At 37.8% G+C, this 12,763-nt stretch overlaps 1 protein-coding gene across 1 annotated transcript in view; it reads left to right on the top strand.

Moving 5' to 3' along the window:
- LOC110040896 (tuberin-like) overlaps positions 1–12,763 on the top strand; it is a 36,849-nt gene that overhangs the window by 6,051 nt on the left and 18,035 nt on the right. Inside the window, exons 6-18 of the mRNA XM_020746164.2 lie at positions 1,995–2,040; positions 3,026–3,112; positions 3,715–3,763; positions 5,300–5,425; positions 6,778–6,851; positions 7,416–7,542; positions 8,126–8,269; positions 8,546–8,689; positions 9,847–9,950; positions 10,542–10,623; positions 11,182–11,337; positions 11,972–12,031; positions 12,581–12,649. Coding sequence (XP_020601823.2) covers positions 1,995–2,040; positions 3,026–3,112; positions 3,715–3,763; positions 5,300–5,425; positions 6,778–6,851; positions 7,416–7,542; positions 8,126–8,269; positions 8,546–8,689; positions 9,847–9,950; positions 10,542–10,623; positions 11,182–11,337; positions 11,972–12,031; positions 12,581–12,649 — 1,268 coding nt within the window. The remainder of the gene's footprint in view (positions 1–1,994; positions 2,041–3,025; positions 3,113–3,714; positions 3,764–5,299; positions 5,426–6,777; positions 6,852–7,415; positions 7,543–8,125; positions 8,270–8,545; positions 8,690–9,846; positions 9,951–10,541; positions 10,624–11,181; positions 11,338–11,971; positions 12,032–12,580; positions 12,650–12,763) is intronic.

Here is a 12,763-nt window from a genome sequence, read left to right as displayed (position 1 = left end):
GGATCTTGCGACATTGATTTGGCTGCCCTGCAGCAGGGGTGAAAATGAATGACGTCATCACCAAACCATGTGCTGTACATTTCGTGTCCATCTGCGTACGTCATTCTTGTTCTCTTTTGTGGTTTCTTTCATTTTGTTCGACATTTTGGAGTTTTCTTTGAACTGGTTTTTCACTCTGATTGCATTTGACAAAAAAGGGTATGTAGTCCCAATGCAGACTGGAGTGAGATTGTTTTTGGCCGGGTGAAAACAAATTACATCATCGCAAAGCAAGTGTATACAAGACGATTTGCTTTTTTGATCGTTTGCAATGGCTCGTTTGTAGTAGTTTTGATTCTGGACCGTGCATGGCCTGTTTGGTAAGGATGCGAGATGATGTGCTTTTGTTACATAAGTGGGGTAACAATTATTTAATGTTCTGTTCAGGAACACGATTTTGAATCGCCTTGGCTTTGGGATGTTAACTGTGTGAACAGCTATATTTCATTGGCTATATTGTGATTACATTTGTTGACTTTTATTAATTAGTTAAAGTGGCCACAAATAGTTCAGTATCCAACAAAGGTCAAATTTGAATCAATGGAAAAGTACTCTAAAGCCAAGATCTATAAGAGTAAGCCAGAACTAATGAACAGCTATGTAAATGCTGATTAATTTTATTCATCAGTGGAAATAATTGAATCAGGTGCCAGTCGCACAGAGTTTGTTTACGATAAAACCACCAGTAAACTAGCATGCTAGTGCAAATGTTAGCTGATATTAAATATCAGCTAACAAATTTTGTGCTTCCAGCTTAGAATACTACATGTAACATAAGTATACTTTTAAAAATCAACCTTTATGCTTAAAAATTACCAGTAAAAGTGGAAATGAGATGTTAGCATGAATTTTGAGGGCAAATGTTCTATTAAACTTGTGACTTACTGAAACTGGAGCCTTCACACAACATGTTATCAAAGGATATCAGATCATAACTTCCTAACAATAAAGCAAGGAAACAAATAATCCACAGAAAATTAGTGGACTTTGTCATTATGTCATATCTGTCTGTTACACTCATCACAAATAGATGAGCTTGGGAACTGGTGCCTGAAAGGTTAGCAGGGAGCAGAGGCTGTAAGCGGAAGGGGAGGTATCCATGGCAACCCTGGAAGCAGGAACACCCCTGAAAGCAGCCGCTAACTGGCACCGTCACACTGAATGAATCAGTGGAAACAACTTACCAGACCCATACTTACCTAGAGACCAGCAACCAAGAGGGAGGGATGGGACAGGGTGAGAATCCGGAAAGATTCGCCAAAATACAAAGCAAATGATCTGCAATGATCAGCTGGCAGCACAGTATTTGCAATGCAATGTGACACAACAGCCCTGCAAATCTCCTAAGGGCTGCCCCGTAAGTCACGTACTGTAAAAGGGGAAACTGCTGACTGCATTGGTTTGAGTCTAACTTTGCCTAAATTATATTTAGTCGCATTAAAACTTCAGCTCTTCACAAAGGTAACGATTTCAACAACAGACAGCAATTTAAATTATATCGCTGGTGTAGAACGCACTCATAATCTTTGATTACTACTAGTTATTATAATTATTCTTATCCACACCTGTCTGACCTCGGTTCGATTTGCAGAACTGTTACACTGATGGTACATACATTGTGCTGTGGATGTGTTAGTCAAGCACAAACATTTTGAACCATGATCATGATAGTGCCCTTTGATGATAAATAATAAAAAGCTTTTATTACAATTTAGTAGATCCTGTTTCTAAAGGTTTCATTTGAAAGTTTGATGTATCTTAATGGATCCTCCAAATCTACCATAAAACCCAGAATGAAGTGTGCTGATACATGTAATCTTGCTTTGTAATTAAAAACAGAAGACCAGAAATATACAGTTATTATATTATATTAAATATATTATGTAAAGTATTGTCTAAACTGATGTTCATAAATTACTAGACAAGTACATTTTTTATGATATGAATTTTCACAGGTCCTTTCCTATTGTCATGGATGCCTGAAGTTATGCTGAAAGAAAGGTCAGTTCCTATACTTTGTAAAGTTAATTGTATGCAATTTTTATTAGTTGATCATTGCTTTAGGCTCTGTGATATACAGGTAATTATAATCATTGTATGAAAAGTTAATAAAATACAGAAAGAATTGTATGATAAGAAACTTATTTGTTAGCATGACAATGGGCTTGGCTTGCTGTTCAGAGTTTTTGTCAAAGCTTGCATTTTCCTTTTCCTACCTGTAATGTATGCATGTATGTAGGTTTGAGTAAATACATGTATGCAAGGTCCGTACTGGGACAATACTGGTGTGAGGTCTTGACAGTATGGACTGGGCTCAGCAAGCTTGGTACAAAAAAGACCAAGGGCCTATATTCCTCCAGCACAGTCCCAAGCAAGCTGGTAAAACATTGCAAACTTGTGCAATTTGAGCCAACTAGGCATATAGTCAGGTCTGGTATTAAACAAAAAAAGGAAGAGTTGGAAAAAAAGAGAACAAAGGAATCTTTAATGTGGATGCGAATGCCTTCAGAAACAGAACACAAAACTACCATTTGAGAAAATCTTCAAGGGTGATTGTGCGGGATCATTTGGGATAGTGCACGGTCCAATACTTAAAGAACATTGGACTGGCAATGGAGCAATCTTATTGGTCGATTTTAGTTATTAGCCCTCTGAACTAATTAACTTAGTCATGTAATTGCTTACATAGAGTAACAACTTTTAAAGGAGTGTGTTTAAAGCATGAAATGGCAAAATGATGAAATGGCACTTAACAATGAGAGATATGATTAACCCATACAGTTATTGAGAGCTAGCCACTATCAAGTCAGTGCTATTTAGGCTTAGTAACCTGAGTGCTGTGTGTATATCTAGACTAACCATTAGTGCCATTTTGTACTTTAAACAAGCCTCTTTTAAAGGTATTAATGCATGATGATTCTCTTGTACAGTCATGTAACTTAACTTCTAGTCCATTGTCTAATTGCTTGGGGTTCTGAAATTACAGAATGGATGTTTTCATGCCTCTCCTGAGTAATGTGATTCACTACAACTCCAGCTTTCTTGATGAGGACGTTGTGTCAGGCATTGTTAAGTAAGTGCAACTGGTGCTTCGTGTTATTTGCCACTCAACACACACTGCTTGAGAAATAATCTCACTTTGTCAACTGATCAGGAAGGGTAATTAAATGTGATATGTTTATCCACAAGCTGAGCAATGCTTTCATTTCAGCTCTACTTTGTACAACTTTGAGTATTTTGTGAAAAAAGGAAATATATTTACGGTAATATTTAAAATCTCAAATCAATTGGCATGGTTTAATAGGAAATGAAAATGTGATTAATATAATATGTTATAATTACCTTTTGCTTACTTGTCACAATCGTCTTCGAAAGTTTAGGGTGCGTCTTATAACCGAGTGCGCCTTATAAGTGAATAAATACGGCATGTGAAACTAAATGTGATATGTTTATCCACAAGCTGATCGATACTTTTATTTCAGCATTAGATCATGCAACCCTGATTATTTGTGAAAAAAGGGAAAGAAAGCACTTATCTAAAATCCCAAGTTGACTGGGTTGTAACTTTCATGATCACGATCTGCCAAAACAAGACTTGGATCTAGACAAGGTGTCCTTCAGATACAGATAAGTGACCACTAATAAAATATTAATGACATCATTAATTCTTTTCAGAGAAACTTGCCGTCTTTCAAGAACAACTAAGGAAGATGAAAATGTTGAGGTAAAAATTACAAACACGATTATCTGAACTTGTTTAAGTCGTACTGTCTTATCGGTAGAACTGTAAGAAATTGGAATTCCAACTGAAAATATTCTGCATTGTTTAAATGTTATTTTTTTTATACATTTTAGGGACCGTTCATTTTTTATCAGGTAGGGGGGGCTGGTGGGATTTGGGGGGGGGGGCATGCGAAAAGAAATGGCTTTCGAGGGGGGGCCCATCCCAAAAAAATAAGGGAAAAAGGGGGGGTCACGTGAAATATTTTAGTAAAACTTTAAAATGGCATAATGTTTGAATATCAAAAAAATTGCTATAGAATAAACATAGAAGGCAGGATACAAATTTATTACAAACTTTCCTTCTGCTTTAAAAAAACGTTTGGCGACAAAAAGCATTTGTAGCTACTGAAAAGAAGTATTTAACACTGTTATTTTCGAATGCAACTTTCACTGGCACTCATCTTCATCTTCGCTGTCGTCCAGTTCTTCGTCGCCGCTTGTGCTGCTATGGGAGTCTCTTTCACCGATGCTGCAAGAAGCAGCAATGCTTTCCGTCAGAGTGTACTCTTCAGGGTATATGAAGGTGTAAACATAATCTCTGACTTCCTGCTCAAGGTTGGTGGTGATTCTGCTTCTTGCAGCATTGGTGAAATAATTCCCTTCCAAGAGCTGTGCGATGTATGGCCCATCTCTTCTAAATAACGACGTGGCAACATCCTCAACTTTAATACACTCTTCCGGGACGGCCGTTCTAGGAGGGTACACAAGGCATTGTGGAAGATCATTTCCTAGCGGGTTTCCAACACAGATTCCATAAACTCGTTGGACGTTGTTTTCAGTCCGCTTCCTCTTTCTTTCATTTGACTTTCTGCGGTTTTCTTTTTTCCTTCTCCTTTTGTTGATGTGCTGTTTGAGTATGCCCTTGAATATGCTGTTATAATTGCTCTTATTTTCTAGTGCTTCCGTGTCCTGCTTGACCTTCGTCAACTTAGCTTCTATACATTTGATCTGCTCTACATTAAAACTGTGGGCATTCATCAATTCAGATGAGGGAGATGCCAATGAGAGGCCAAATGCCACACGCTCAGGGCGAGCCATAACTAGGAGATCCGAAATTGACATCTCTTTCTTTTGATATGTTTTTCAAACAACAGCTCTCTGTAGTATAGGGATTGTAAATATTGTCTTCACAGTGAGCAAAAAACGTGAAGTAGGGGCATAATAGAGAAATATTAAAAAAAGTTGAAATCTAAATATTGTTTGTTCAATTTTTTTTTTGGGGGGGGGGGGTCATCCCAAAAAATGACCGCTATAAGGGGGGGGGGCATGTGAAAAAATTGGTAAGCTGAGGGGGGGTCATGCGATTTTTAAAGCCCTCCCTCCCTCATAAAAAATGAACGGTCCCTTATCCATTAAAACATAAACCTTACCATTAAAATATTAGTAGCATTCCGAAGGCATTGGTAAACTCCAAAATATTTTAAAAAGCTGTTTGATATAATGACTATGCTACTTGATATTATTTTGTATTCTTTAGCTCTGCTTGAGCCTGTTGGACGCTGTTGTGCGTTACTGCTGTCTGCCATCTAATGCTTTGTTTGAGTTCATAGCCACTGCTTGTAGAGCCGTGAACATTGAGAAATTCTGCCAGCACAGCTGGAAGGTAATTGGGGTTTGCATGTCGTATAACTTTGGGACTCAGAAAACCGTGAACACTTTAATTTGATTCTGACAGAACAATTGGGTACTGACTAATCACAATAAAGTTCAGGATACGAGAGGAAACCTCAAAACAAACTAGTAACCGTTGCTCTTTGCTGTTTAGTTTTCTCATGCCTAATTGGCTTTTTCCTTGCTACACAATAACAGTCCATAAATATTTCTGGTGTTTACAGTTTTCCAAGTCTCACATTGAGCTATGGTTGAACCTTTGATATTGCATGCCTTCCACTGACTGTATAAGCTGAATGTAGTTAAGAAAAAAAAACAACAGCAACAAACAAACAAGCAGATAATGGCTGAACACTTTTAAAAATTCAGTTAAAATACATATCAAGGGTTAAGTGATTGTCACCTTATATTATGCATTCACACTATCCACTTAGAGTTAAGACATATCGGCTATAACAAGAATTTCCCCAAGCAAATTAAATTTGACCTGAATTGGATTCAAATATATGTTGTACTGTCATTAATAAAAGATTTTAACATCAATCAATTTTACAGTACAGTGGAACCTCCAGCTGCGACCACCTTTCGTAAGCGACCACCTCTCCTCAGCAACCAGTTTTCCAAAATACCAAAAGTTTCCCAGTCAAATCACTATATTTGGAACCTCTTGTAAGCGACTACCTCTCGTAAGCGACCGCGACCGCGACCAGTTATAGAGCTGAACATTTGAAATTATCTTTTATTTTTAACCTTCCGTAAGTGACCACTTGACAGATAATAGAGCGAAAATTGGATAATAAGGAGTTGTTACATTATTGCATTCCTGGGTAGTACCCGATTTTTCTCGAAATAGATTTTTCACAGAATAAAACTTTAAAACTTTAAAGAGAAAATGCACATACACTGTACTCTACCAGTCTTAAAAGAGACAACCTAAATGTACTAAAATTACCATATGCTAATAAGCAACATTTTGACCCAATATGCAGTTCTAAGCTCTCGTAAGCGACCACCTCCAGTAAGCGACCACATAGGCTTGACAATTTTGGGTGGTCGCTTACGGGAGGTTTGACAGTAGTTTCAGGCCTCATTTGAACTTTTGTCAGTTTTATTATAATTCGTAATAAATTCGCATTATTTTTGAGCAGTTTTCAATTGATTGTTGTAAAACCAAAACCAAACCAATCACTCACCAATTAGGCTACTCTGCCCGACAATAGCAAACCGTAGAAAAACTAAAACTAAAACTAAGGTAATTGCCTGATTACTTTTGACACTCAATCGAAAAACCGCTCTATACCTTGTATTTTAAAACTAAGCTTAAGAATTTGTTTTGGATGTTAGATTATGCGAAATTTGCTTGGGACTCACCTAGGACATAGTGGAGTTTACACCATGTGCAGTATTATGGAGGACAGGTAGAGTTGAAGATCTCATTGCTCATTATAATATTAATAATAATTATTTAAGGTAAGTATTACGTACAGTGAGTAGTACCTAGCTACACACCCTTAACGTGCATTGGAATCTCTGTACGTATTGAATGCCCACTATGCTAGTTAAAGAAAATAACAGCCAATCACAGCTAAGCATATCGCTCCCATGCAATTCTTGCGAGAAGAAAACAAAGTCTAATTCTCAGAACAAAGGAACCTTGCAAGAAAGGTATAGCGAAGAGTGAATGTTTTAACCGAGAAAATACAAGATTCTGTGGTAGTTGTAACATCTAGGTTTACCTTTGAAGCCAGGACTTTGATTACTTCAGTTATCAAGTTACATGACATTCCAGAACCAAATGCTTATCTATATCTGTGATGCAGCATGCATTAAAGTCAACAGAGAAGTTGGTTTTAGTTTTCTATTGTAAAAGACATTTTCTACGTGGTCTTGTTTATCCACATTAACTTGAAAACAATATAGGCCTAGAATGTACAACATTGTTTCGTTCAATGCAGCGTTCTTTCCTTTTTGTCAATGTACAGTGACCATGGCTCAGATGTGATGTTGTTGCGAGGTTCTGTGTTTTTCATTGGAATGTGTTTGTGGGGCTCGCAGAGGGTAACAAACCTCAAGTATTCCAATTCAACTGTTTTGCCTTCTATGCTACAGGTGAGGCTTCTAAAAGTCAACAGGATTCAGTGATTCTGTGGCAGTCACTGTTTATGATGCGTGTCATTGTGATTGCATGACCTGATCCAACCTCAACAGTTTTATAAAACAAAGACTGTAAAATGCAGTGACTTATCATTGCTACATGTATGATGCCTGAAGCAAAATGTCTACATAACAAATGCGATCGAGCATGCGTAACATGATTGATTTATTTCCTTATGTTTGTGAGGTTTCTAAAAGAAACCTCTCCCTGTTTGCATGCAGGTAAAAGTGTTTTATAATGCGAAACAACGTCTGTTAAAGGAGCTCAGTCACGGTATTTTGTGTTATTTTGGCCATGTGCAAAATTACCTTCAACTTGAAAGAAACCTGAAAATAGTAGGTTGCTAAGATAGAAAACAGCTAAGAGATAATAATAAACCATAGAGGAACAAGGATGGTTAAGGATGGAGAAGACTGACACGGATTACAAACGAAGAAATTTAGGCTAAACTAGTTGATAAAGGTAAAACGATTAAGGAGCGAGGTGATTACTGCAATCCCATAAAGATCACTATCATACGTTATTGTTTTTCTCTAGGCTCTGTCATGTCATCACAGTTTAGTGGCCTTAGAAGTGACACTGTCGTTACAAAGGCTGGTTAAGAAGTATGGCCATGAACTTCATGTTGTGGCTTGGGATGCAGTGTTGGACATCACTGAAGCTCTGCTACAGCAGATTGAGGTATGGAATGATATTAGTGATTCTCCGGAGGGTATGACTTCTGTTGTTTCTTTAAAATATTAGAAAAGTGAGAGAAAGTCTGTTCTTACTCTATCTGTCCGTTCTGTGAGCTGTCACAATCGAAGATGAAGTGAATCGTGCAATCTCATTGATATAATGAGAAGTCCAGAATTTTTTGGTCCACTGACGTCTTTAAGCCATTTTATAACAGCGATTTTTTAAAAATATTTCGTAAAATAAATTTTTTAAAGATAGTTTATTTTCTGCTGATCTTAGGAGTATAGCCCAGGAGATAATGCGTTGATAGAAAATCTTCACACGCTGTTGACCAGTATAGAGGATCTTTACGAGTCCGGAAAGTTCAATGGCCCAGAAGAAAGGTTCTTTGGTATGGTAGAGAAGACCGCCAGTATGCGACCAGTAAGGAGCTCTGCAAATTCAAACAACTTGACCAACACACTAAGAACCAGCAAGCCTAGCCTGTTCCAGTCTCTCGGTCAGTGGGGACGACGAGCGGGGCGACCAGCGGGGTCCTCCGCCTTCTGTTTTTCCCTCCCAGACCACGCTCGTCGCCCGCCCGCTTTTTTGACCATTCCCACTTACTGAGAGCTTGGAACAGTCCATAGCTAACCAAGTATTTGAAAACTGAAAATTACTTGACTTGTCTTACTTGACCATAGGGTCTTAGACCTGGAAGAAAAGATAGACTTGGTTATAGTTAACTGATGATGTTATTTATGTCATAATACAATATGAGCTTAAAATATAACTAGTCTGTAGGCGAATTAGCGTAATTTTCTGACCTAAAGTTTAGAAGTTCCTGGAAAGAATTAACACCTACCCATTCCTACTTAAAGGATATCCTATTTAACAATTAGACTACGATCAGGAGTTTTCTTTTAAACAATTAGATTATGAGCTCGAGATTTCTATTTAAACAATAGAGTGTTTCTGTCGAGGAACTGTCGGCTGATAGTTGTCCCCCGGAAATTTGATGTTCTTAAAACAAATATTTGCCCGAGAAGCGAAGCTTCGAGGGCAAATTTGCTAGTTTAAAGAACATCAAATTTCCAAGGGGCAACCATAAGACCGATAGTTCCGAGAGATAAACACTCTATTGTCTTTATTGTTCACCACTAAATTTTCTTCCGTGCGCCAATTCAAAAATCATATTGCATTATTTGCAACATTTTTAGATGAAAGACGTGACAGTCAGATGTAAAACTTGAAAAAGAAAACCGACAAACACTCAGTTCATACAATTTCAATTCCTTATTTTCTACAAACACGCTTGTTTACAGAAAATTTTTCAAGGGCACACTGCTACGTTACTCACTACCTATCACAGAATAGATAGACTATCTATCACGCGATAGAAATCTCGAGCTCATAATCTAATTGTTAAATAGAAAGCGGGGAGAGAACCAATCATATTCGCGGATTTCCAAGAGAGCACAGCTGAGTGGCTACTAACGAACGTTAGATTATCATTTCATCGTTGCGTTCAGTGTGTCGTTGCTGTCAGAATCTATAGTCCAGTTATACACCAATTAACAACACATTTTTATTTTTTCCAGGAAAAATCTCTTCATATTTTAGTTTCGTTCAAGGCTCAGACAGTTCATCCTGCGCAAGTGGGATGGCTTACGAACCTTCACAATTTGATGGAAAAGTACTTTAGGTACAGTGGTGTTACAACAATTATGATTTATTTGTGACTATGTTTGAATTCTCTCGTTAAAAAAACCCTGTACATGTAAGTTATCGTAAAAAAAAAAGCTAGCATCTATACGTGACAAGTGTGTTCTTTTCTCATCCTTGTTCATTCTGGAGATCAAGTGCCACTTTTGCACGTATGTCCAGAAATGCACGTAGTGACGAAATTGGCAGATTTGACGAAATTTCGTCAAACTGAGTGAACGTTTAATACGTGGCCTCGTGATCGGATTCGTCTGCGTGAGATTCCATGACAACGCTCTGGCAACCAGTTTTGACATGATCACTTAAATGCTCCCTAATGGGTTTACGTACATGTACGCATTCTGTGTTTTTCACGGCTCATTTCACTAGAACTAATTAATCAGTTTCAACGACCAAAATTACAGCACCGTCGACTGACAAACATTTTTTTTATCGACTTTAAAGATGACCTCTACTCAAGTTCCCTACACGTCGGTCAGAAACAACAACCTTCGCCTGGAAGATCACACTTTACGAACTACTGCTACTCTCGGGGTCCAGCCATTTACTGTGTCACTGTTTTCTTTATCAGATACGAAATCCGCACTAGTGTCAGAGTTAAAGTCCTTGCTGTTTTATCATCTGTGTTGACGTCGTATGTTCACTGGTACGAGGTAAGCTTAATAGTCGTGAGTACATAGCCATGAGAAACTAACAGTGCCTCATACAGGCTAGTGTGCCAAACACCCGCTGTTATTTATGACCTGGGGAACTTAGGAGAATGACTAAGAGAATAACGCGACTTCTCTGGGACAGAACTGTATTTGAAACAAACCAGTGGCATTTGATCCCTGCCAAATGAAAACACATATCGTAAAAAAAGAAAAAAGAAAAACAAACGAAAAAGAAGAGTGTATGTTGCTACTTTAGAATTTGTGGAAGGCTGGCTTGCTTATTGGTTAGTGTGCAGTCGGTCTTAGTTCACAAACCTCCACATTTTTTTAATCTCTGTTTGATTTTTATTTGTTGTTGTGTGGAAATTACGAAACGTGAAACTAGCTGGACTCTGGATCATTACCAGTCCGAATTCGTACCCTGGCCGGGGTCTCTGTGTTCTGAACCACCCGGCTTTTCAAGTCTTTCAAGTTTTACAATTTGTTTTGTTTTGTTTGTTTGTTTTTAGACCAGGGGGCAGACATCGGGAATTAATTGTAAATTCATCACCCTTTTAGGAAGAGCTGTTAGAGTCTGCAGTGTTGCCATACCTAAATCACATTGGTGAAGATCAAGATGTGACTGTCCGTAATGTAGCTGTACAAATTCTTCTGGACTTGTGCCAAATGGTTGATTCTCAGAAGTGTCAAGATTTCTTGGACATTATCGAGAAGGTATTTCAAGTTCGTCAAGTTCATTTATTCTCTCTTGTGCTATTTGTCTCAGGCTAAGAACTTTGAAAAACCAAACTGGAAAATGGTTTCTCAAACTCATTGATAATTCATCAAGTTTAAACAAAGGAAGTCATGACCGTGGCGGTGTTTGGATATCTGATCTCAATTAGCATAGATTTTTACGATTATAGTTCTCCGTTTTCTCCTTAACTTTAGTTTTGATTGAAAGTTTTTTTTATTTTTTTTAGTTTTGACTCAAGACAGTTTTTGATCACATTGACAAACACCTCGAAGTTCGTCAAAAATACTCCGCTGCGCGTCGTATTTTCAACTCTCTTCTAGGTGTTTGGAAATGTGGTCAAACACGGCCTCTCGTGTTTGATATATTACGTCAAATACTAAACTGAGTGGTAACAACACCTAGCAATACTGTGGAGTGTTTTTGCATGACGTCATGGCAGCCATATTGGTTTCCAAACAATGAAACAGCGGCGTTGTTGGTGTACCAAACCAATCCAGTGGGAGTTGAAATCTTTTTTACGTGAACACTTTCTTGTGCTCCGATAGATGTGTATGATTCCTGACCGCGTGAGTGAAAACGCTCTATAAAAGAGAACATTGATTTTGGTTTCAGGTCATCAGTAGACATGTGGAACTACAAGGGAAACATCCTCCTTTTGAGCAGCGGGAACAGGTAATGGACTTCCAGCAAGTTGCACTGCAAACTAGTAGTGAGAACTGTCGTTCGGTTGTTCTTGCAAAAAAGAGCTCGCTGTTTTCAAATTCTGGTTTCAAACAACAACTTTATTGATTTACAACAACGTAAAGTGAACTGCAGGATAAGTGACCCTCTGTCCGAAGAATTACATATCGACTAAAAAAGAGAGATTATTACACACGGGGTTCTAGTTTTCATCACACTATGACTTAAGTTCATTGCACTTATTTTAAGTTTTCAATACTACTAAAACAAATAATTTGAAACCTATGTTACCTTATCTCGCCTCCTGGCCCATTAGCAAGTTTAACTTGACTTTAAGCATAGGTGAAAACTATTGAAACAAATTAATTAATAAATCAGTCTTTCTAATGTTAAAAATCACAGAGAAATTGCACCATCATCGTTTGAGTGCAATCGTTGGTTTTTGTGAAGTGGTGTTTTTTTTAGTGTGGTACGAGTGCATTTAGCTACCAGTAATTTAATTTATTGAAATATTGCATGTTCTTATCCGATAATGTGCAGTTGTTGCAAGAGGAGAAAGAATTAAAGGATGTCAAGACGGCGATCAGTGGACTTGTGGAGGTCTTCAAGGTGGGAATTCCTGTTTTATTTTTTTTCTGTTATCCTGTTCCTGAACGTTAACTTGAAAGCCCTCGTTAAGGTTATGAAGAGTTTCCAAAGTTTATTGTGAAGCCAAAATTCAGT

The sequence above is a fragment of the Orbicella faveolata genome, unplaced genomic scaffold, assembly GCF_042242905.1.
Source record: "Orbicella faveolata isolate gen_17 unplaced genomic scaffold, um_ofav_v1 contig_2, whole genome shotgun sequence".
In the NCBI taxonomy this organism is placed as follows: Eukaryota; Metazoa; Cnidaria; class Anthozoa; order Scleractinia; family Merulinidae; genus Orbicella; species Orbicella faveolata.
Note: the sequence above shows the minus strand (reverse complement) of the source record. Positions and strands in the feature narration are given on the sequence as shown.